Source organism: Rhamphochromis sp. 'chilingali' (genome assembly GCF_963969265.1).
Source record: "Rhamphochromis sp. 'chilingali' genome assembly, chromosome: 9".
In the NCBI taxonomy this organism is placed as follows: Eukaryota; Metazoa; Chordata; class Actinopteri; order Cichliformes; family Cichlidae; genus Rhamphochromis; species Rhamphochromis sp. 'chilingali'.
This window is the reverse complement of record NC_137936.1, coordinates 9460358-9484317: the sequence shown is the minus strand read 5'-3', so window position 1 is coordinate 9484317 and position 23960 is coordinate 9460358. Positions and strand designations below refer to the sequence as shown.

Genomic DNA, 23960 nt, shown 5'->3' with positions numbered 1-23960 from the left:
TGCACGATATGAAACATGAATACTGTACTTACGTATCAGGAGAGGTGCCTGGTCTTTTGGGGGCCGGTTTTGCAGAGGAGGCATCTTTGCCAGATTCTACAGGGCATTAAAGTGGAGAGATTCAATCCATCAACAGCAGCCTCAGTAATTAAGTATTTTTAATATTTTAAAGAACTTATTTGTGAACTCACCTTGCAGCCATCGAACTTGTGTGGCAGGACCATAGCCCTTCTCGTTACGGGCGGCAATGCGGAAGATGATCGCTGGCTTGGTGGTGTAGTCGATGTGTGCGTTAGAGAGGCTGGACGACTGAACCAAGCAAGATGGGTTGGGTCCACAATACACACGCATGAAGGCTAGCTGGGCTGGGGTGGAAGCCTTGGCTTCAGCTGTTTGGTTGCTCTGGATGGCCAGGTACACAGAGTACTCAATGATCTTTCCTGACGTCACCGAGGGTGGCTCCCAGGTTAGGTGGGCACCATCTGGGCTCTGGGGGGGATACAGTGAAAAGATGCTACTTGGTGCCAAAACCATGGCTCACGTGATCACGTATGGCACACCTGTGAGTAAAATCTATAATGCAACAGGGTTTGTTTACCTTGCTGATTTTGATGGCACAAGGTGCCCCCGGGAAGCCTGGTAGGCAAGTCTTGAAAGCTGAAATCTCAGAGAAAGCTCCACGACCGCAGGCGTTGATTCCAGCAACACGGAACTTGTAAGCTGTTCCAGGCTGCAGCTCCATTTTCTTCATCTGGCTGTAGTCTGGTATAATGCCAGAGTCATCCTACCAAACACATAAATACAAGTTAGATAAAGATGGATTCTTGTAACGCACATCAATATCATTCTGAACAAGAAAAGGCTCCCTGAGACAACTTACATCTCCTTGAGAATCATCTCCTGGCACATAGTAGTGAGTGACAACCATATTTGTCACTTTAACAATCCCAACATCAAACCACTGGTTCTCCTTTTTCACGACAGGCTTCACTGGAGCTGGCTGAGGGGCTTGCTTCTGCATGGGAACAAAAACGGTCAGCAAATTCCTCCTTTCCTCTCTTCACCTCAACTGACATAATCAGAAGTGCAGCAGCACCAAAATGACTCACCTCTCCCTCAATGCCATTGGCGACCTCTGCTAGAGTGGCTGCTGCTTGAAGTTTAGCTGGACTTGCCACAGATACAGAGGGTGCAAACGTACTTGATGGCGCAAGCGCTGTACAATGTCAAGAGCAATACAAAAATAATCAGTCTGCTGTAACAAACAGTAACATTCAAAGTAACTATAAAAAAACCAAACACAACACAAACATACTCTCAGCTGTGGTGCGTGGCAGGAGAGAAGCCACAGCACTTGTGACTGCAGCGGCCATTTCGTTGTGCCCATTGCTCTCAACAGACGGATCATTGAGGCTGTCGGCAGGAGCAAGACCCTCGGTGGGCAAGCTTGTGTCCACCGTGGCCTGCTGAGCTGCGGCCTGAGCCTCCTGCAATTGTTGCTGCTGTTGGACCAGTGCTGCAAGATCTTGCTGGGTCAGCATGATGGGGATGTTGGTGGGTTGCTGGTTCTCTCCAGCAGCATCGCCTTCATCTGTAAGTTATACATTTTTTATGAATAGCAAGATCACAGAGAATTCAGGAGTTTCACATCTAGAGGAATAGTTTTACTGACAAGTGTCCTGTTAACTAGAGCCAGCCCTTGAACTTAGGCTATGCTATGGTTCAAAATTCGAAAGTCTGTGAACAAAAAGCTTTGATTCTACTCACTCATTACGGCTTGCTGAGCTGCCTGGAGGACCGCCTGGATAGCGAGGGCCTGGGCTTCCTCTGTGGCTGCTGCTTGTGCAGCCGCCTCTGCTGCTGCAGTGACAGCCAGTTCCTCGTCCGACAGCCCCGTCACCATTAGTGTGGCTCCCTGGCCCTCAGACATCAGCTCTGAAGGAAGGTTCAAGGCTGTCGCTGCTGCTGCTTCTCCCTGGGGAACACATTAAAGCAGTCCCATCAAAAAAACATGGAAAATGCATGACTGCAAAGAATTTCAAAATCAAAGGCCAAACAGACTTTTTTGCCTTCATACTTTATTCACCTCTGCTTGCGTCTCCATTGCTGCGGTTCCTTCCTCAACAGGTGCAGCTTCTGCTGATGCTGGCTCATCAGTCTGCATGGGTTCCTCTGTGGAGCTAGCTGCAGTGCTTACTCCCTCTGTGATGGATGAGATCGACTAGAGGGAAACAAAGAAATCATACCCCACAATGAGAGAAACTCTGGAAATGACATTCTTCTTACATATTCGTACACACATATTGACAAAAGTATTAGGCCACACTTCTTAATCTGCAAAGTCAGGCGTTTTCAGTCCTATGGCCACCGGTGTTTAAATTCTGGCACCTACCAATACAGTCTGCCTTTACAAACATTTCTGAATGTTTTGTTCATAGATATTCAGCGCAGTAATGTAATAGGACGCCAACACTCTATCAACACTCTGCTGACTCAATACCTACAGGATTATAAACTTGCTCTGGCTTTCTCGTCAGCACAAGTACTGTGCACCAGGAGTTTCACAACTTCAGTTTCCATGGTCAAGCAGATCCTTTAAGTGTAATGTGTAGGTGGCCTGGTACTTTTGTCTGTACAGCATATCAAATTCAGAAATGCAGCCCCAACGTGGACATCTACTAGGATTAGTTTTACCACCATCACCTAGTCATACTGGATGGTTTTTAGAAAAGGATCTTATTTTGACAGGAATGATGTGGTATTCTTACAGGCACAGAGGGTCCAGGGGCTGGTGTAGACTGAGTGACAGTAGTGATAGCCCTGCCCTGGGTGGTGCCAGTTGTTGCTGTGGTGGATGCCTCTTCTGTGCTGCTGGTACCTTCTGCTCCTTCTTCTGTCTGCTGGGTTGCTAATGAGACATAGTAACATAGCTGATTTCTAAACAAACTACTTTTACTGCTTAGAGAAAAACAATCATCCGTCATGTGAGAGCTAGATGTTATTTTAAGAAATATCAAGACAAGTGTAATTAAAAAAAGAAGAAAGATTGAGAGTCACCACACAGTGTACGGAAACCTAACTTGCTGTTAATTATAAAAGAAAAAGAAAAGAAATAAGATTATTCAGGTAAAATGTACACAGTATGTTTACATACCAGTGCCTTCACCTGTCTCCATGCTACAAGTGGCAGTTGTGGCTGTGTTGGTGGTCCCTGTCTCGTGTGTTTCACAGGGAGGGTTGGAGCAAACCCTTTGGACCAGGGCTGTTGTTGTGCTGGTCTGGTCTCCTCCCATGCTGGAGGTGGCTGTGGACGGAGAATTGGTGGTCCCCGTCTCATGGGTTTCGCAGGGTGGATTAGAGCACACGCTCTGCACCGTGTCTGTCTGGTTTGCATTCATGCTAGATGAAGCTTGTGTGGTGGAGTTGGTGGTGCCCGTCACATGGGTCTCACAGGGCGGGTTGGAGCACGCCTGCTGCACTGCTCCCATGTTCGATGTTGCTGTGGTAGCCGTGTTTGTTGTTCCGGTTTCATGGGTCTCACATGGTGGGTTGGAGCACATGCGTAGCGCAGACATGTTTGAAGAAGCAGTTGTGGCTGTGTTGGTAGTTCCGGTCTCATGGGTCTCGCAGGGCGGGTTGGAGCACGCCTGCTGCACTCCTCCCATGTTCGACGTTGCTGTGGTAGCCGTGTTTGTTGTTCCGGTTTCATGGGTCTCACATGGTGGGTTGGAGCACATGCGTAGCGCAGACATGTTTGAAGAAGCAGTTGTGGCTGTGTTGGTAGTTCCGGTCTCATGGGTCTCGCAGGGCGGGTTGGAGCACGCCTGCTGCACTCCTCCCATGTTCGACGTTGCTGTGGTAGCCGTGTTTGTTGTTCCGGTTTCATGGGTCTCACATGGTGGGTTGGAGCACATGCGTAGCGCAGACATGTTTGAAGAAGCAGTTGTGGCTGTGTTGGTAGTTCCGGTCTCATGGGTCTCGCAGGGCGGATTCGAGCAGACCTGTCCTGCACCGATTGTAGCTGAGGAAGTGGTGGCCGTGTTGGTGGTTCCTGTTTCATGGGTTTCACATGGTGGGTTAGAGCAGACCTGCCCTGCTCCAATTGTTGCAGACGAAGTGGTGGCTGTGTTGGTGGTTCCGGTTTCGTGGGTCTCACATGGTGGGTTAGAGCAGACCTGTCCTGCACCAATTGTTGCGGAAGAAGTGGTGGCTGTGTTGGTAGTTCCCGTTTCGTGGGTCTCACAGGGCGGATTAGAGCAGACCAGAGTGACAGTTCCAGAGCTCTCTCCAGCAGCTCCAGCCTCAGTGGAAGTGGGTTGCTCAGAGGTTGGTGAAGCCAGGATGGATACTGGTAGATCTTGTACTGGCTGAGCCTCAACACCACTGGGAGTTGTGATCAGAGTCACCTGGGTGGGCTGGTTCTGCTGAGAGGAAAGAGATGTCAGCTCTAAGGCAAATAGTATGTTATACATGGTCTAAAACAGAAGAACTTCATTGACTGTCTGAAAATTTCTGAGGAGCAGCTCTCCATTAGTCTGTGTTTACAAGAAGAGGTAGCAACATCTTCACATATGGTCTTTTTCAGCATGTTGTGATATACTACTTAAAGCTTATGACACATGCTACTGCAAGAGCTTCAAAGCCTAATGACTAAAATACAAATATTACAAAGTGGAGCTGCTGAGTATTACCTGCACTGTCATAGTAGAAGAGGGCAGTGCGGAGGAAGAAGTCAGGCTAGTCTGAGCAGCTGAAACTGTAATGGCAGTTGGGTTGATGACCTGGCTGGACAGGGTAGCAATGGTTCCCAGTGTGGTGATGGGAGTAACGAGAGAGGAAGTTGAACTATCAACTGTGCCTCCCGCCAAGCTAGAAGAAACGGTACCAGTGACTGTGCCGAGAGTGGTGACACCTGGAAGAAATGTGGTTTGAAAAATGAAACCAGAGAAACAAAACTGTTAATTTACATAATCATTACTTAGTAATTTTTTCGTACCTGTAGTCCCCTTGACAACCAGAGTTGTGACAGTCGGCTTAACAGCAGACACAGTCACTGGTGTAACCAGACGAACGCCACCCACTGTGCTCATGGGAACAGTGCGTAAAATAGTGCCAGGTTGCCCGGGAGCACCCTTCAAAACCACCTAGAAACAGAAGATTTAGGATAAACAGGCAGCACAACAAACACAATATGTACCAAACACTGCTGAGCAAAAAGAGACAATTTACCTGTGTCAGTCCCTGCTGGCCAGCTGCCGTGGCAAGTTTGGGCACCGCAGTGATGATTTTCCCAGGAGTTCCTGTGGTCATCACCTTTGTGGTAAGGATTGTAATGGGCGTTTTCATACCTGCACTGCTTGTTACACCTGCAAGGACAAACACAAGCATGAATATAATCACTGATCAATCACTAATCCTAAATCTAAAGGTTAATTTACACAGCAAATGCCAAAAAGTGTGTAAACTTGAATGAGAACAAACCTGTAGCTCCAGGCTGGGTCATGATGGCTGACATGGGGATAGTCTTAATGATGGTGGTACCCTGCTTAGTGGTAGTAGGAGAGACTCCGCTGATGTTGAGGATAGTGGGCTTGTTTCCTGTGCCTCCAGCCTGGGAGGTGGTGATGATGGTTGTGGGTTTGCCATCTGCAGAGGTCACCAGCTTCAGGATTGTGCCAGCTGGGAGTGGACCCTTCGTCTGGAAAGAAAGGTGCATGTTATGAAAACTATTCAGGGAAAGACACGTGGTGCCTGTCTCAGGAGTTTTAAGCTACCTCCTGTTTTTTCCTGCACTCATGCAGATAGCTGACCTGTATGATCTGTGTGAGAGGGTTAGTGGAAGCCTGGCCTGTGACAGCTGATGTCTGCACTGGCTTGGTTTGTACCACAGACATCATCTTGCCAAGGTTGGAGATCTGCCGACATAGGAGAGAGACTCAAATTCATGAGTCACCAGAAAACATCGGATATTACGGGGAGGTCAGCCGGATGCTCGACCACCAAACTTGTGGCTCTAGAATCATTCTAGCCCTAACTGACCGACAGTCATGCAGATCACTGACATCATGCTCCCTGTCTTTTCCAATAGTCACTGTAGGCCAACTTTTACACCCTCCCTACTGGTTCAAAAAGACGCCACCATTGAGTGACCAATCGATACAAAGATGCAGAGTGCGAGGAAGCATTTTACAGAATCCATGGTTTAAAGCATGCCTGTGAAAGCACCAAAGGGTGCTCTCAAGTAGAGTTGCAGTATTACATTATGCTAAAGAATCCATGTTTTCTTACCAGAGTGCCACTGCTGCCCATGGTCAGGGGGCTCTTGACCAGGGTGATGGTCTTGGTGACTCCTCCCACCACAGTGGTCACCACCTGGGCCTGCTGGGCCACTGTGACTGCACCAGACTTGTGCACAGTGATGATGGGTCTGGTGGTAGTGGTGGGAGAGGATGCAGTTGCTGTGCCCACTTGGGCAGCGGCAGTCTTCAACATCCGGGTGGCCGGGTTACTGACCTACAAGCACATATTTATTATCACAAATGGCTTGTGATAGGACGAGCATAATGTTGGAAATGAGAGCGTTTACTGCAACGTGTACCATGACTGGAGAAGCCACTTTCACTGTGGTTGTGCTGGGAGAAACTGCCACTGTTTTGAGAATGGTAGCACCTGCAGGAACATTGAGGACAGTTCCTGCCGAAGAGGGCGGGATCTTCTGGGTTGCTGCTGCAGCAGCAGCTAAAGCTGCCATGCCACTCATCTGAGGGCTACTTCCAATTGGCTAAAAGTTAAAAAGAAATAAATGTTGACATTATTTGCTGATCTGGCAGTGCAGTTCACAGCGAAAGAACACAATTGTATGAAACTGCTCATACCGATCCCTGGGTAGTCTGGGCTGGAACTACCATTCGAACACCTGGAGGAAGGGATGTCACAGTGACGGGGGATTTCCCCGGCTGGCTGGGACGAACTGTGACAACAGATGCGCCTGTTGCAGACTGCTGAGCTGCAACCTTTAAAACTGCTGTAAAACAAATGAACCAAATTATTCACACCTTGTAGAATTTGGGTTGTTGCAGTTGCCGAGCTTCCTGGTGTGGTAACAAAAATGCAAAATTGTAATACCTGTCTGTGGTAAGCTCTGAGCCGACGGTGCTGCAGCAGCTGGCACTGGGCTCTTTGGAGAGTTAAGCGGCTGCGATGGGGTTGCGCTCATAGCTGGAGAGGCTGCAGCTGGAGTTGCAGGAATGTCATACTTCTGCAGCTGCAGCAAGTATGTGTCAGCTGTGGAGACTGCACCCCAACTCACCTCCAGAGAGTTTGTGTTGGCACGGACTAACTGCACCCTGGCAGGGGCATGCGGTCGCTCTGGGGGGGGGGAGAGCAGAATTTTCAATACTATCTAATAACGAGCTGTTGTCTCCAACAGCACTCATGTTACAACACACCTACCTGTTTCCAGGTACCACAGATCTTTACAACAGACTTGGTTGTTCCAAGCTTTACGATAACCGTCACGGCCACTCCATACATAAAGCCTGGAATTGATAGCCACAGCACAGTGACCAGCACGGGCCCTGGGGATGTTGTCTTCAAGAGTATCCATCAACACTGTTTCCCAACACATGGTGTCTAACGAAGAATTACACAAAAGTTAAGAGTGGCACTGCACATTTGCTATTTAAAAAACAAACAAAAAAAATATGATTTCAATAAAAACAGAGATAGACAAACCGAGGTTCAAGCACGCAAGAGTGTTTGTGCATTTCCACTCTTTTTCGTGTGTGGCCACTTTGACATCATCCATCACCAAAGGTACCCATCCTCCGAAAACATACATCCTGCACAGAGAAATGAATTCGCACTTAGACCATTTAACAAGCACAGAATTTCAAAAATGAGTAAAATAAAAATTAAGTTTGCTGTTGGAAATGTGCAGCAGTCATCTCACTTGTTTGTGATGGTGGTAGCAGAGTGAAGACTTCGAGGAAGTGGCGCTGTGCCGCTTACTGATGGTTTGTTCCATGTCAGGGTATCTGGAGATTAAAAAAAATAAAATCAATAAAAGGTTATCTATTCTTAAATGCAAAAAGATAAGGCAGCTTGTGTACAGAAAACTCACAATTTCCTATATTGCTTCTCTAACAGTGAAATGCTCAGTTCCATTTGTTCTGATACTCTGTGAATCGCATCATGTCTCAGAGGGCTGATGGCAGGGCATTTCAATTTTAGTGTTGTTATTTCTCCATTTACACTTTATAAAACATACCAATGTCAAGTGTCCATAGATCTCCAAGACGGCAACCGCTCATTCCTCCATAGATTATTAAGCGCGACTTCCTGGTTGCCTTCTCTGTGTATACCACAGCAGTGTGGCTCTCACGAGGAGGAGGCAGGACTCCGTATGTGATTGGAATATCCCATCCAACCACACTGGAACCTGCACGAAGCTCGAGTGTGTACAGATCATTCAGGTATCTGATGAATAAAAACACAGTGACACTCACGTCGGTGGCTGAAACAGAAAAACATTTGCAGTCCTGCAAAACAGTGCTCCCCTGATGACTGTTCAGAAAACCTCTGTACCTGGGAATGTTGTTTTTTGGGTCTTCGCTGTCATTGGCGAGTCCACCAAACAGGTAGCATTTGTTGCCAACCAGTGAAAAGCTGTGGCCAAGACGAGGGCAAGGAGGGGGGCCATTCTTCGGGTTTTTCGCTTTTAATTTTTTCCATTCCCATCTGCTGGCCTGTAGCAAAAACCACAGTGGAAAAAAACGATCAGTCGATGGATGGCAGCATAAGTTGTAACTAACAAGTCTTAAGCTGACCACATTCCTTGTTCTGACAACATAAAAATAAGGACAGATTTAGTATCACAATTGTGACTGAACCCTTACATACTTTCCCCCCCTCATCAAATCCACATTTATTTAGTGTTTGTTTACAGAGCTACTCCATTTCCCAATGATTAAAAATCCACCTGGGATCTGGTGACAAAGACTTTTGGCACACTGCTTCCTTACATCCTTTAATCAGAAACGTAACATTTGAGAACTTCTCAGGATCGGTTAATGAAATTTGGCAAACCCAAACATACTAGAAGAGCAGAACAACGTAAATTGTAACCTTTCTACTACAGTTTTAAGAATAAAGACACATTACTCCTTTAATGTATTTTCTCAAGACTAGCACAACCAATGAAACCATAAACTTTGCAACACAGTTGTGTGATTTCACAAGTCATCATAGTTTCAATGACACAACCTTACTATAATGCTGTACAGCTGAGCATTGAACACTCAGTAACACGTATAGTGATGAAACTTACAAGTGACCTTGATTTTAATTGTAATAATTTGCCTGTTCTAGTAAATATTTTAACTGTAACAGGGGTGAAACATAACTTTGCAATCAACTTTCTCAATTTTTTCCTGTATCAGTCATCTCTGATGCAGACAAGACAAAATTTCGCATGCAGCTGATAAAGACACTTTGCAGTACGATGGCCTACATATGAACATTGCTTTGTAAATATCTCTGGAAAATCTGACTTAGATGCCAGCTATATTTTGTTGCTATAAATACTTTACAAGCCTTCATTATACTGACAAGCAAACTTAGTACGAAAACTGGGGTTATTTTTCCATAAAGGTTTACCTGTAGTTCATAAAGATCGTTGCTGTACTTTCCATACTCCACCATTCCACCAAATACCAGCAACCGTGTGCCATCACAGACAAAACCATATGCAGCACAACCAGGAGGGATATCACCACGGACTGCTGGGATAAACCACTGGTTTGTTGCTAAAAATTAAAACACAATAACAATAAAGGGGTTATTTCTGGAGGCTTTCCTGTGGCAAATTGTAATTAATAAGTAAAGACATGCTATCACACCCACTAAGGCTTTAAAATGCTTAAAAGTAGAAGCAAAAAATAACCCTCTATTTATTTTTGGAAACATAAACTTAAAATCTACATTAAAGAATGGGAACACAAACACAACTGCTGAGTCTGCCTGCCCTTATTGGTTTATAAGCAGGAAACTGGGGCAGGGGATATGCTTAAACCAACCAGCATCATCCATTTTATTTTAGCCCGCCTTTTTTAACGTGTATTAAAATCCTTCTCCGACAGGGGGGGCTAACTTCTGTTTGGCCTACTGGGGCCTGCAAGGCTATTTAGTTTTGCGCATTATAAACATATACTGAAATGAACTGTACTATTTTAGATGTAGAAGTACTTTGAGTTAGCCTTCTAAATATCTGAATTTTATTTGTAAGAAATGATGCTTTCTGCAGAAACAATTGATAAAGTTCCTTATGCAAAGTTGCGCTTACCGGTGTTGTATACATGCAGCTCATCCACAATCCCTTCGTTTCCACCGCCGAAAACAACCATAAGCTCCTTTATAGCCACAGCTCTGTGTCCATGTCTGGGCCGGGGAACAGGACCAGACCACCCGAGGACCCGTTTCCATCGCGGCTGCAGAACCGACGCCGTGGTCCCAGATACCGCGGAGCCAGGGGCAGACATGACTTCTACCGAAATAAATAATAAAGACGCATTAGTCATGTGTGCTTGAATAGTTCTGTTATCTTTCCATAAAACCTATGCAATACAAAAATAGCATCTAACCGTGCAATATAGCTAACTTTAAAGCAGGCTTTACAGTTAGCGGTTAGCTTTGGTTAATGAACACTGTCAAAAAAAGACAAGAAAAAACAATAACAGCAATAAACTATATTTGTACAAAACCTTTCGAGCAACTTCTGCTTTATGGTCTCTTACGCAGTTATGACGTCGTACTTCTGTTAAGAATCATAGTAAATCTTGCCATTATCCAAGTTTATTATTAGTTGTTTCTAACCATTGAATTCAATCCATGGAAGCCGCCATCTTGCAACCAAACAAACCCGCTAACGCTACTGCCCGTCGGAAAAATGGCGGAAGCAAACGAAAAATAAAAATACATGACAACTAACCCACTACATCAACAAAAAACAAGGCAGGATGAATACAAATCCAACAGGTGATTATAAGCCCGTGTTCACAAAACGATACACAGTCGTACCACTAATTTATCCACTACTGCAATCGTTAGCAACAGTCGGCTATTTTCATGCCTCTCTGGGAGTCGCCATATTGTAGCTAACAACTTTAGCATTCTTTGCAACCGCTTTACCGCAATTATCAACGTTATAAAAAATCCAAAGTTTGTGTTAACAGTTGCAAATATTATGGGACTAAAGGGCCAAACAACTATGAGACCTTTTACCCAGATTTACAAAAAATTTAAAGTTGCAATCGCGGCATTCAAATTCTCATGTTAGCCGTACCCCGTTAGCTCTAGCGGCTAGTTACTCAACCTAATTTGCTCGAGCTAACGGCGTTAGCTGGCATCTGTCAAAGCGCTGCCGAATTTCTCAATTAAATTCAACGCAATTTAAAGTTTCTCTGTCGTGCATAATTTACCTGATACAAAGGCAAGCTCGGCAACGGTCTTAAAACTGAGCTAAATTGAGTTAAACAGCATAAACACAATGTTATTATGTTTCATGCCGTCTCTGGAAGCAGCCATCTTTTCAACAATCGGCCTAAGTCTACAGCTCCCACAAGAAAAATGGCCGGGCGGTTTGCTACAACAAAACACAACAGAGCGAAAAGGGCACAGACGCTTCAGAATTTTACTCACTTATTTCGATGCAGTTATTGCAAAAACACAGATATGTGCTCTAATCTTGCGGCAATAATCCAAATTCATTCGATTTGTGAAGAAGTATTTCCTCTCATGCCTGCCTGGAAGCTGCCATCTTCTTGACAACCAGAGGCGGAGGAAAATGGAAGAGAGTTGGCGTCACCCAAAGTAAACATGGCGACAAGGACCCACTTGCGAACCGTTTCGGAGGTAAAGGTATATACATTTTTTTTATTTTTGTCAATCTGTGTGTGCGAATCGTGCAGTAAGTACCAGTGTACTTTTAGGAACACTGCAAATCGATTTAAAGTAAACACGTTACGACTTTGCGCGAATTACAACAAGTTGTGTTATAGGAGTTGGGTTATTGTCCCTTACTAAAGATGGCGACACCCGTACCGAATCTCCTTTTATTTTAATTTTGTATGCAATTCTGATTTTATTCCCCTCTAAACCTACTTGTATATGCCCACAAATTCTCGACAACACCGCACGAGCAACAATTTACAGACTTTGCGCTCGCATATATTAATGTTGACACGCCCACGCCCCCCTTTAGCGCGCCCTCCACTGATACAAATACTCTACTACAATGGCTTCAACATTAAAAAAAAGCGTCCCTGGTTTTGACATCAATATGTTCAGCCGTAGGATAGGCGGAAGACAATGGATGGATGATGGACGGATGGATGTTCAGCCATATTCTTTGATGTCAACCTAAAAGACAAGTAAATGTACGCTCCAGGTAGCGAAATAAAACATATAGTTAAAAAGTATTTCGGTTTATGACCGAGACAACAAATAAAGAAATGATTGTACATTATGACCAATACTGCAAAACAGATCACATCATATTTAGAGCAACTCAGATTTAAAACACAACATATATACACAGTACTTTGTCAAAGTCTTGAGATACTATTCATTTATTTATATCTTGTTAGGAAAATGGTAAATCCATACAGAAACATGTATTTTTGGAAATACTATTTTTTTTAAAAGGCAAAAAAAGTTTTTTCAATTGTACCAAGCTTAAAAGTCAATATTTCAGATGACAAGCTTTATTATTTAACACAGCCTTAACTCTCTTAGGCAAGCTTTCCTGTCATTTCATTGCGTAGCCTTCAGGAATAGTACTTCCAGGCTATTTGAAGAACATTCAAAGCTCCTTTTTTGGACCATGGCTGCCCTTTGTTCTCTTTTAATAACCACACATTGCTTCAATAACTGATAGTGTTGTATTCTGTGTTTATCTATCCAGGTGTGCTTTTACTGTGCTGGCAGTGTGACAAAAAAGTCACTGCCAGATGTAGAAAGTCTGGCTACTTGGAAGCAAAATATAAAGCAATAAGTGTGGTTCAAGCATTTTAGTTTGGCAGACTAGTGCCAGATGTCCGGGTAACCAGCAAGAGAAAAAGGTGAGCGAGTATTAGCATAATTCTGACTTTTTGCAGGTTGAATTCGTTGCTGCGAAGATGATAAGTTAATGTGGCTTAAACAGTCATTGCATGTTCTGATGGACTGCAAAGCTATCCTCAGCAGTAGGCCAGGACTTCTTCTTCTTTTTCTTCTTCTTCAAAAAGTCTGCGCAAACATTTTTTTAAATTATTATTGCCAGACTACTTTATCATCCATTAGCTGGTTGGCAGTAATTCAATCTGTCTCTTTTTACACTACAGCTTTATTTCTGCTGCATGTGGGGTGCTTACATGCACCTTAAAGACCTTAGGTTCTGAGTACCTGAACCTGACCTCTGACCTTCTTCCTAAAGAAGGCCAATAATAAAGAAAAAAAACATATTTCATGATATGAAAAGTAGCTGCCCTTTGTTGCAGCACTATGTTAGTCCATTAGATGGCAGACTTACACTACTGATTTTCTTCCTCCATCAAAGGTGACTTTTGAGGTGAGGTGACTTTTCAGTGCCTTTTGTCTGTCTGTGTACAACATTAAACAAAACTGTACACATGTACATGTACAAATAAACATGTACACATACAAACTGTGTTTGTATGTGTACATGTTTATTTGTAACAGGCAGAAAGACGGAGGTTTGCGTGCTTGTCAGAATCAGAATCGTGTTTATTGGCCAAGTATATGTGCAGACACATACAAGGAATTTGGTTCCGGTAGATGGTGGCTCTCAAGCACAGCAATGTAAATCTCACACACACACACACACACACACACACACACACACACACACACACCTCCTGGGGAGGGAGGCAAGAGAGGTCCCCACAATCCTCTCCGCTGCTCTCAATCAATCAATCTTTATTTATAAAGCACTTTTCATACAAAAAAAAATGTAGCACAAAGTGCTTTACATGGTTACAATCAGCCCACCCCACCCTCCAACTCACTCCCCACACTCTCATTAACATAAACAATGTGAATACACACATACCCCCCCCCCCCCCCCCCCCCCCCCCCCACGCACACATACACGTGTCTATATATACATTACACATGCATACACATACAGTGGGGCAAAAAAGTATTTAGTCAGCCACCGATTGTGCAAGTTCCCCCACCTAAAATGATGACAGAGGTCAGTAATTTGCACCAGAGGTACACTTCAACTGTGAGAGACAGAATGTGAAAAAAAAATCCATGAATCCACATGGTAGGATTTGTAAAGAATTTATTCGTAAATCAGGGTGGAAAATAAGTATTTGGTCAATAACAAAAATACAACTCAATACTTTGTAACATAACCTTTGTTGGCAATAACAGAGGTCAAACGTTTACTATAGGTCTTTACCAGGTTGGCACACACAGTAGCTGGTATTTTGGCCCATTCCTCCATGCAGATCTCCTCGAGAGCAGTGATGTTTTGGGGCTGTCGCCGAGCAACACGGACTTTCAACTCCCGCCACAGATTTTCTATGGGGTTGAGGTCTGGGGACTGGCTAGGCCACTCCAGGACTTTCAAATGCTTCTTACGGAGCCACTCCTTTGTTGCCCGGGCGGTGTGTTTTGGATCATTGTCATGTTGGAAGACCCAGCCTCGTTTCATCTTCAAAGTTCTCACTGATGGAAGGAGGTTTTGGCTCAAAATCTCACGATACATGGCCCCATTCATTCTGTCCTTAACACGGATCAGTCGTCCTGTCCCCTTGGCAGAAAAACAGCCCCATAGCATGATGTTTCCACCCCCATGCTTCACAGTAGGTATGGTGTTCTTGGGATGTAACTCAGTATTCTTCTTCCTCCAAACACGACGAGTTGAGTTTATACCAAAAAGTTCTACTTTGGTTTCATCTGACCACATGACATTCTCCCAATCCTCTGCTGTATCATCCATGTGCTCTCTGGCAAACTTCAGACGGGCCTGGACATGCACTGGCTTCAGCAGCGGAACACGTCTGGCACTGCGGGATTTGATTCCCTGCCGTTGTAGTGTGTTACTGATGGTGACCTTTGTTACTTTGGTCCCAGCTCTCTGCAGGTCATTCACCAGGTCCCCCCGTGTGGTTCTGGGATCTTTGCTCACCGTTCTCATGATCATTTTGACCCCACGGGATGAGATCTTGCGTGGAGCCCCAGATCGAGGGAGATTATCAGTGGTCTTGTATGTCTTCCATTTTCTGATGATTGCTCCCACAGTTGATTTTTTCACACCAAGCTGCTTGCCTATTGTAGATTCACTCTTCCCAGTCTGGTGCAGGTCTACAATACTTTTCCTGGTGTCCTTCGAAAGCTCTTTGGTCTTGGCCATGGCGGAGTTTGGAGTCTGACTGTTTGAGGCTGTGGACAGGTGTCTTTTATACAGATGATGAGTTCAAACAGGTGCCATTCATACAGGTAACGAGTGGGGGACAGAAAAGCTTCTTACAGAAGACGTTACAGGTCTGTGAGAGCCAGAGATTTTCCTTGTTTGAGGTGACCAAATACTTATTTTCCACCCTGATTTATGAATAAATTCTTTACAAATCCTACCATGTGAATTCATGGATTTTTTTTTTTCACATTCTGTCTCTCACAGTTGAAGTGTACCTCTGGTGCAAATTACTGACCGCTGTCATCATTTTAAGTGGGGGAACTTGCACAATCGGTGGCTGACTAAATACTTTTTTGCCCCACTGTACATACACAAAGCTGTGTAAACCAACTATAAATAACTAATCTAAACTTATTTACATAAAATACAGAAATGAAATGAGGTGGAATGAATACTACAGAATGTACATAAGGTGCAGTTGCAGTGGGAGCAGTGTGACAGGTCAACTGTTTAGAAGGGAGATGGCGAGGGGAAAGAAACTGTTCCTGTGTCGGGTGGTCCTGGTCTGCAGGCTTCTGTACCGTCTGCCAGAGGGCAGCAGATCAAAAAGTCTGTGTCCAGGGTGTGAGGGGTCTGTGATGATTTTCCCTGCCCGTTTCCTGGTTCTTGAGAGGTACAGATCCTGGATGGAGGGCAGGGGGCGCTGATGATCCTTTCTGCTGCCCGTACAGTCCGCTGCAGTCTGCTCCTGTCCTGTTTAGTGGCTGCACCATAACAAACTGTGATGGAGGAGCACAGGACAGACTCAATGACCGCAGTGTAGAACTGGATCAGCAGCTCCTGTGTCAACTGTACTCCCCAAGTTGTCTCAGGAAGTACATCCTCTGCTGGGTCTTTTTGAGGATGGAGTTGATGTTGGTCTCCCACTTCAGGTCCTGGGAGATGGTGGTACCCAGGAACTTGAAGGTCTTCACAGTCGACACACAGCTGTCTGATATGGTGAGGGGGAGCAGAGTTGAGGGATGTTTCCTGAAGTCCACTGTCATCTCTACAGTCTTAAGAGTGTTCAGCTCCAGATTGTGCTGACTGCACCAGAGTACCAGCCGCTCAACTTCCTGCCGGTATGCAGACTCATCACCATCCTGAATGAGGCCAATGACAGTGGTGTCATCTGCAAACTTTAGGAGTTTAACAGCCGAGTTCTTGGAGGTGCAGTCATTAGTGTAGAGGGAGAACAGTAGTGGTGAGAGGACACATCCTTGAGGGGCACCAATACTGAGGGACCGAGTTTCAGAGGTGATCTCCCCCAGCCTCACTTGTTGCTTTCTATCTGTCAGGAAGCTGGTGATCCACTGACAGGTAGCTGGTGACACGCTGAGCTGGGAGAGTTTGGAGGAGAGAAGTTCAGGCACGATGGTGTTAAAAGCCGAACTAAAGTCCACAAACAGGACCCTGGCAAAAGTTCCCGGGCGGTCGAGGTGTTGCAGGATGTAATGCAGCCCCATGTTCACTGCATCATCCACCGACCTGTTTGCCCGGTAGGCAAACTGCAGAGGGTCCAGCTGGTGGCCTGTAATGTCTTTCAGATGGGCTAACACCAGTCGTTCAAAGGATTTCATGACCACAGATGTCAAGGCGACAGGTCTGTAGTCATTCAGTCAGAGTAAAGATGGGAGCCAGCTGTTCAGCACAGGTTTTAGTGCTGTGATTTATATACGCGTTTAACTCACTGCTGTCATATAAAGAACATTTTTTTAAAAAGAAAGGAAGAACAAACAAACTAAAAACCAAGCCACTTTTATATACATGATTCTCTTGAGCCAGCCTCCATTTACTTGTATTTTATTTCCAAGGAGCCAGTTGATTGTTTGTTAACTCGCTTAACATGAACCTATCAATTATTCAAGCATAAAAAATTGCACCTAACTCAAAAAACGAAGCAATGTTGTGTCTACGCATAACGAAAAAAGGCTCTATCACAGTGTGGGGCTGTATTTCAGCCAGTGGTGTTGGGGATTTGTCAAGACTGATCTAATTATGAACAAAGAAATGTTCCATCAGATTTTGATCCATTATGCAATATAGAGACCTTACCCTCTGGAAAGAATTATTTTCAGGATGATGATCCCAAACGTACTGCCAGCGTAGTAAAACCATACCTGGATAGAAAAAACACAGTGAAACACCACGAGTCATGGATTGGCCTCCCCAGAGTGGGGAGCTCAACATTATTGAACAGAACAAAAGGACGCCAACATCCAAAGAAAAGCTTTGAATGTCCTTCACGAAGCCTGGAGAACTATTCCTGAAGACTTCTTAAAGAAATCACAAGAAAACCTGCCTAGGAAAGTTCACAGTGTTTTGAAGAATAAATAAAGTCATACCATTGACTTTCAAGCCCATCAGAATATAAATAGAATAGAATAGAATAGAATTCAACTTTATTGTCATTGCACATGCACAGGTACAGGGCAACGAAATGCTGTTTGCATCCATCCAGAAGTGCTTTAGTGATATAGATATATTACAATATATATTAGCAATAATATAGATATGTGAGTATATTACAGAAATGGGTCTATTATGGTATGTTATAATGTACACGGTATGAAGTAGGTTGTGAATATTCTATAACTATAAGTATGTACAGGCTGTAGTGAGTACAAGCTATGTACAGGATATGAACAGGATATAAATATGAAAAACTATACAGAATATGAAATAAATAACTTTACAGAATCTGGGATATACAGCTATACAGAAATGGGAACTATGCAAGTTGTAAACAGTTGTAGGATTAAAGATTATCGAATGTACAGAATGATTATTTACACAGAGCTATACATTAGTGCAGTTAAGATAAGTGAGGGTGTAGATAGTTTCTACAGAGGCTATATAAAGTGCTAGTGGTTGTGAGTGGTGGTTCAGTCCATGTTATTATTGTGTTTGAGGGTACAGTTGTCCATTGTGGGTGTGTGTATGTTCAGTCCATGAGTTTAACGTGGGTCAGATGTCAGGAGGCAGAGTTCAGGAGTCTGACAGCTGTGGGGAAGAAGCTGTTCCGGTACCTGGTGGTCTTAGTCCGGAGGCTCCTGTGGCGCCTCCCAGAGGGCAGGAGGGTGAAGAGTCCATGTGATGGGTGACTGGGGTCTTTGATGATTTTCCCAGCCCTTTTCAGACACCGCTTCCTGTAGATGTCTTTTATGGCAGGAAGTGGTGCTCCGGCGATGCGCTGGGCAGTTTTCACGACCCTCTGCAACGCCTTCCGGTCCGAGGCAGAGCAGTTCCCGTACCAGACTGTTATACAGTTGGTCAGGATGCTCTCGATGGTGCAGCGATAGAAGTTCACCAGGATGTCTGAGGACAGGTGGTTCTTCCTCAGAGTCCTCAAGAAGAAGAGGCGCTGGTGAGCCTTCTTGACCAGCTTGGAGCAGTTGGTCGTCCAGGTGAGATCCTCGGAGATGTGGACTCCCAGGAACTTGAAGCTGCTCACACGCTCCACAGCCGTCCCCTTAATGTGGATGGGTGGATGTGGGTCAGCATTCCTCCTGTAGTCCACGATGAGCTCCTTGGTCTAAAGAAATGAAGGATGATTCACGAGTTTTGCACAACGCTGGAAATGACCATCAAATAGGCTATAAGGTCCAACTACAGCTGCACACTCAAATAGGTCCCTTTGTTTTTCTGATCAAACCTAAAATGAAGAAAATTGCCATTGATGCAGAAAAACTAAAGAATAACTATTCCTCATATTGTGTTTGGTCAAGATTGTTTTTATTTTGAAAGAACTAGAAAGAAAGAAACTACAATGGTAAAGCCATTTCAGTGGACATTTCATGCGTGCCGCAGAAAAGGGATTATGTCTCGGAAGTCTCAACAGACAGATTGGAAACTCGTTAGGGCCGTCATGACGATAATGATGAGATAAAAGGATGAAAGCTTCCTAGAAAGCCAAGCATGACCTCTGCCTAAAGAACGAAAACAAAGGAAATAGCAGAGATCACGGAACACTTGGAAAAATACTCTTGTTCACGTCTTGCTGAGTGATGTCTATACATGCTGTACTGTGAAAAATCTTGATCAGTGTCACTGTATTTTTTATTATCATTATTATTATCGTCATGTTTAGATTTTAACCAGATTGGGTCACGAAAACACAGCACATATATATTTTTTGTAGTACATACTGACATACTGTCCATGTTTCTCATACATGTGCTCACCTGGATGAGTACAGCAGACTGAGAAAGGTCAGTGGTGCTCAGATGCCAGTAATTGTTTACACTCATTAAGAGTCTTAGATAATGGCAGGAGAGCTGAGCTTTCAAACCCTAAAGAGATCATGATGTCACTCAAGTGACACGGATCAAGGATTTTGAGCGGGATTTTGAGAAGGGATTTTTTTTCCCTCCCACCACTACAGCAGGCTGTCTGACTCATTCATATTCATATTGTGCCCACATCTGTGAGGTTGTTTGGCTTTATAAACTTATATTCAGGAATTCTAAAGGTAAATAATCTTGTAAAGGGTTGATTTGTCACAGCACAGAGTTGTCACAAATGATGAGCAAGGTTGTAAAGTAGGAGTTCTATGCATTTTGTTATTTAAAAAGAAAACATCATGCACCAGATTGCACATCATTTAGTTTTTTGTTCACACATCCTGTGATCGTCCACAGATCTTCACTGAGCATCTTCAGAACACGTACCTAAATGTTTTTGTTTTCTTTTTTTTCTACCAAATGCTTCATTTTAGGGACTTGCACGGAGGGTCACACCAGTGTACAAACACAGTAACACAGTGACAGGAACAGCGTCACATCCTTGATGGTCTTACATTTACCCTCTGTTCTAAATGGATGTTATCTTAATTGCTTTCCTAATCACACACAAAGCCATATTAACCTGATGAAAAATGACAACAGTGACAAAGAAAATGCAAACATGGGCGCTGGTTTCATTTAGGTATTGGGGTGGAATAAACCCAGTTACTTTTATTACAGCCACTACATTTCTTGCAGTCTGGTGAGTTTGTATGCACCATTTGCACCTTTTCAATAGGCGGTGAGATTTGTCATTATTATTATTTATGGGAAAATACAAAAATCAGTTAATCTCAGACTGGAATGCAGTGGACTGAGGACCACTTTTGAGTCAAAACACATCTTTTAGGTTTACCTTGTTGCTTATGAAAGAGTCTGGACAAAGGAATTATCCATTCTATTTCTTAGCAGGCTACTTTTGTGCCTTCTGTTTGGAATGGTAACTGCCTAAATGTACGTCTATCACCTGCCAATAATATCCATCCATCATCCACCCACCCATAGCCCATCCATCTTCTTTGGTTTGAATTTAAGGTTGCAGGGGCTGAAGCCTATCCAGCTCACACTGGGCAAAAGGTAGAATACCCTCTGGACAGATCACTAATGTGTTGCAGGGCAAACACAGAGAGACAGACAACCATTTACCTCACTTCATGTTATTGTCCCAAGTAAAGAATCTAGGGGTAGAAGACATCTACGGCAAATAATTCTGGACCTCTCATACGCTAAATTTCGAGAGGATGAATTGGTGGGTTTGTATGGTAGTCTGAAGCTGGATGGCATGCCACCTGGTGGAGACTGATATTATTTCTTTATTGCTGGCAGAAGCTCATTACAATGGCATTGCCCCAAATAAAATGCCTCATAAGGAAATGACAGCAGTCTAGGGAGCAAAGTAGGATACTTTTTTTTTAATGTTCTCAATGCTTTTATTATTTAAGGTCCAAAACTGAACCGTCACAGGCCAGAGCAGGCTGAGCTGGGTGGGCATAAGAGGTGTTTGTGTTGAAGGCACAGGTGGAGGATGTGCAGAGATGATGGCAGGGTGCTAACCACCAATGTGTACACTAAATGTGTTTATGACCTATTTTTGATTAATTTTATTTTTTTTAAAATATACATATACTACTTTATAATAAACACATGTACAGCAGACAGTCCTTAGAATTCTCATATGTACTTGTACTGTATGTGTCATTCACATTCACAACAACATCTGTCAAATAAAGACAGCAGTCTGGGTCAAGTCTTTGTGAAACTCTGGCATTAGTTGTCTGATTTAAGGTTGGTCTAAATGTCCTTTTACAATAATGAGATTGCGGGTTTACTTGTTACTGTTTAGGAACTTACAGCTTTAACACCTAAAGCATTATTTTACTTTAAAAGCTTTATAATTACACAAGATATCTGCTAAATAATAAACAAATGTATGCAAAATTTCAGAACCTATACTTTGACTTCCTTTGCTATTAATTTTCACTCATTGCATCAAATGTCATATATGTACAGTATTTACAGCATTAAAACAATTATATATTTCTGAAATCGAGCTGAATTTGTGAATAGTCTTTCTTTTATAGTGTTTCTATGTGGGAAAAAAATCGTCATTCACAGTTACAGGTTTGACTTGTAAGTTCCCAGTCTATATTTGTAATTTTGTTGATATTTAATATATTTAAATTCCTGGAGAGTTAATAGGAAAACACTGTTAAATTACACAGTTTCTTTGTTGTTGTTGTTTTTTACAGTGAGTGTGCATTTCCACAGTAGAACTCACAAAGACAATATTCCCCACTTTCTTCACCTACTTGTCATGAAGAGACTATCAACATTATATCTGTCCTGCTGTAATTTGTTCTGAAGTGGAAAAAAATGCCCAAACTCTGCCGTCTGCAGAGATCCATCCTCTACATCGGATAATCCTTTCTTGAGCCTGATACGATAATGAAGGTCAAGATCATCCATCCTAATACTAACAGCAAGCAGGTTAATCAAGATCAGACTGAATGTGATTTGCTGTCGTAATAGCGCTGGTACCTGGATTAGCAGATCCCAAAACAGTGTCCTTCCTTCTATAGTGGAACTAATTGAACCATCTTGTGCATTGGCACTCGCTAACGTGTTTGCTTATCTGTGGAAACATGTTTGTCAGTAGATAGCCATTACTTCATGTTCATTATGTTGAGCATACCCTAAAAACATATATTGGCTTCTAATTTTTCATTTTTATATTTCTTGCTTCTGGTGATATTCCTGGAGGAGTTGCTTTTTCCTTTTCTGGATAAATCCATCAATACATCCAGTTACAGTCATAGGGGTCAAGTCAGCTGATACTGTGAGAGGCAGAGTACAGCCTGGACAGGGTGACTGCCAACTTCAGAGAGTGACAAGATCAAAGTTACATAAAATTCCAATTAAGACCTACTAATTAACTTGTCATATAGGTTTTTGTTATATGGGGTGAACTTCCTGAGAAAAGCCTCACATGCACAGTAAGAACAATTCCACAGAGGAAGGCCCCATGCAGTTTCAAACCCACAACCCTCTTAATGCTGTCGCTTACTTAATGAATAAATAATTGTTTAATCATTGAATTAATTAAGTATTTAAATGTTTGACAGGCCTGTAAATGTATTCCCACTCCCTCTGCTGCTTTACTCCAGCACACCTACAATAGATGCTGCACTAAACATCACACAAAAACTGCCCCATTCCTGTGGATGTGGAGAAAATCACACATACTACATACTATGCAAAGGTAAATTTTCTGTAATGAAACAAGCAGATGGGTGACTTGCTGAACATGCAGAAGCCATGTAAGTCATCTTGTTTTCTTACTTGACAGGCAGCAAAGACCCAAGCTGGATCTGCGTCCACCCTGAAGCCCAACAACAAGGTGACCAGGATGGTGTTGATCTTTGTGCTGGGCTTCCTGACATGATACATCCCAGCTTTGCTTTTGTACTTGTGAACAACCACCATCAGTCTTTTGATTTGAGATTTGCTTCTATAGTGTCTGTCTTTTCCAAGATCCCCTGCAGTCTTTAACCTAGTTGTCCATGTTGTCCTTGATAAACAGATCTTTAGGATCTCCTGCCAATTTTTGGCAAGCACAAAAGAACAGCATGGACATCACGTGTCTCCACATTCTGGAAACTTGCTGTCTGTAGAAGTCCCTATCCTTTCCATAATTAAAAGATCTCAAAAATAATATAAACTAACAAACAGGTTTAAATTAAAATGTCTTATTAAAGCAGCTGCAATGCATCAGGAAACAGCAGCTTATATAAATAAACTATAGAAATAAAAAATTTTATCAACATCTTTTTTTCAATGTTAAAAAAAAAACTAAATAAAGATGCTGAGGATGAGCAGAAATAAGGATGAAGACTCCTCAACATGAGCTGGACCTGCTTCGAGTGGAAATGCATGTGATTAGGTTGATTTTTTATAAACTGCTGCTGACTGGCTGCATATCATAGCTGTATTTTGTTAATATTCACATACACACCAAATTGCTGAGGTTGTGCAATTTTGTTTTTCCTGTATGAAATAGTCTACAACTTTTTTGCCCATTAAAATGAAATAAAGTTAGAAATAAGAAAGTGTTGAGCAAGCTAGTTTAATAGTTCTATTTTCCTCCACTAACTTTCTTCCTCTTAAGTATGCTTATGCACATCCTCCTCTGTATCGGATCGTTGGGACGACAATGA

The 23960-nt window shown here is 43.2% G+C and overlaps 3 protein-coding genes across 6 annotated transcripts in view; 2 read left to right on the top strand and 1 right to left on the bottom strand.

The window, feature by feature from the left end:
- Positions 1-11850, bottom strand: part of hcfc1a (host cell factor C1a) — a 13585-nt gene extending 1735 nt beyond the window's left edge. The window contains exons 1-27 of one of the 4 annotated variants that reach the window (XM_080891937.1): positions 11698-11850; positions 10343-10543; positions 9658-9806; positions 8587-8747; positions 8270-8478; positions 7952-8036; positions 7735-7841; positions 7453-7632; positions 7126-7368; positions 6876-7024; positions 6599-6781; positions 6289-6513; positions 5811-5915; positions 5482-5698; positions 5230-5366; positions 4997-5144; positions 4692-4912; positions 3155-4424; positions 2769-2908; positions 2078-2221; positions 1768-1975; positions 1316-1591; positions 1110-1216; positions 881-1015; positions 599-784; positions 192-489; positions 33-96 (exon numbers count right to left, since the gene is read on the bottom strand). In XM_080891937.1, coding sequence (XP_080748063.1) covers positions 33-96; positions 192-489; positions 599-784; positions 881-1015; positions 1110-1216; positions 1316-1591; positions 1768-1975; positions 2078-2221; positions 2769-2908; positions 3155-4424; positions 4692-4912; positions 4997-5144; positions 5230-5366; positions 5482-5698; positions 5811-5915; positions 6289-6513; positions 6599-6781; positions 6876-7024; positions 7126-7368; positions 7453-7632; positions 7735-7841; positions 7952-8036; positions 8270-8478; positions 8587-8747; positions 9658-9806; positions 10343-10538 — 5543 coding nt within the window. In that variant the 5' untranslated portion in view covers positions 10539-10543; positions 11698-11850. The remainder of the gene's footprint in view (positions 1-32; positions 97-191; positions 490-598; positions 785-880; positions 1016-1109; positions 1217-1315; positions 1592-1767; positions 1976-2077; positions 2222-2768; positions 2909-3154; positions 4425-4691; positions 4913-4996; positions 5145-5229; positions 5367-5481; positions 5699-5810; positions 5916-6288; positions 6514-6598; positions 6782-6875; positions 7025-7125; positions 7369-7452; positions 7633-7734; positions 7842-7951; positions 8037-8269; positions 8479-8586; positions 8748-9657; positions 9807-10342; positions 10544-11697) is intronic. The other 3 variants (XM_080891940.1, XM_080891938.1, XM_080891939.1) reach the window with 3 other exon arrangements.
- Positions 11776-23960, top strand: part of opn1sw2 (opsin 1 (cone pigments), short-wave-sensitive 2) — a 22460-nt gene continuing 10275 nt past the window's right edge. The window contains exons 1-2 of the mRNA XM_080891964.1: positions 11776-11910; positions 23093-23143. The gene's annotated coding sequence lies outside the window, so the exon portion shown is untranslated. The remainder of the gene's footprint in view (positions 11911-23092; positions 23144-23960) is intronic.
- Positions 22926-23960, top strand: part of LOC308402218 (red-sensitive opsin) — a gene marked incomplete at its 3' end in the record, with an annotated part of 19712 nt that continues 18677 nt past the window's right edge. Inside the window, exons 1-2 of the mRNA XM_080890907.1 lie at positions 22926-23005; positions 23093-23143. The remainder of the gene's footprint in view (positions 23006-23092; positions 23144-23960) is intronic.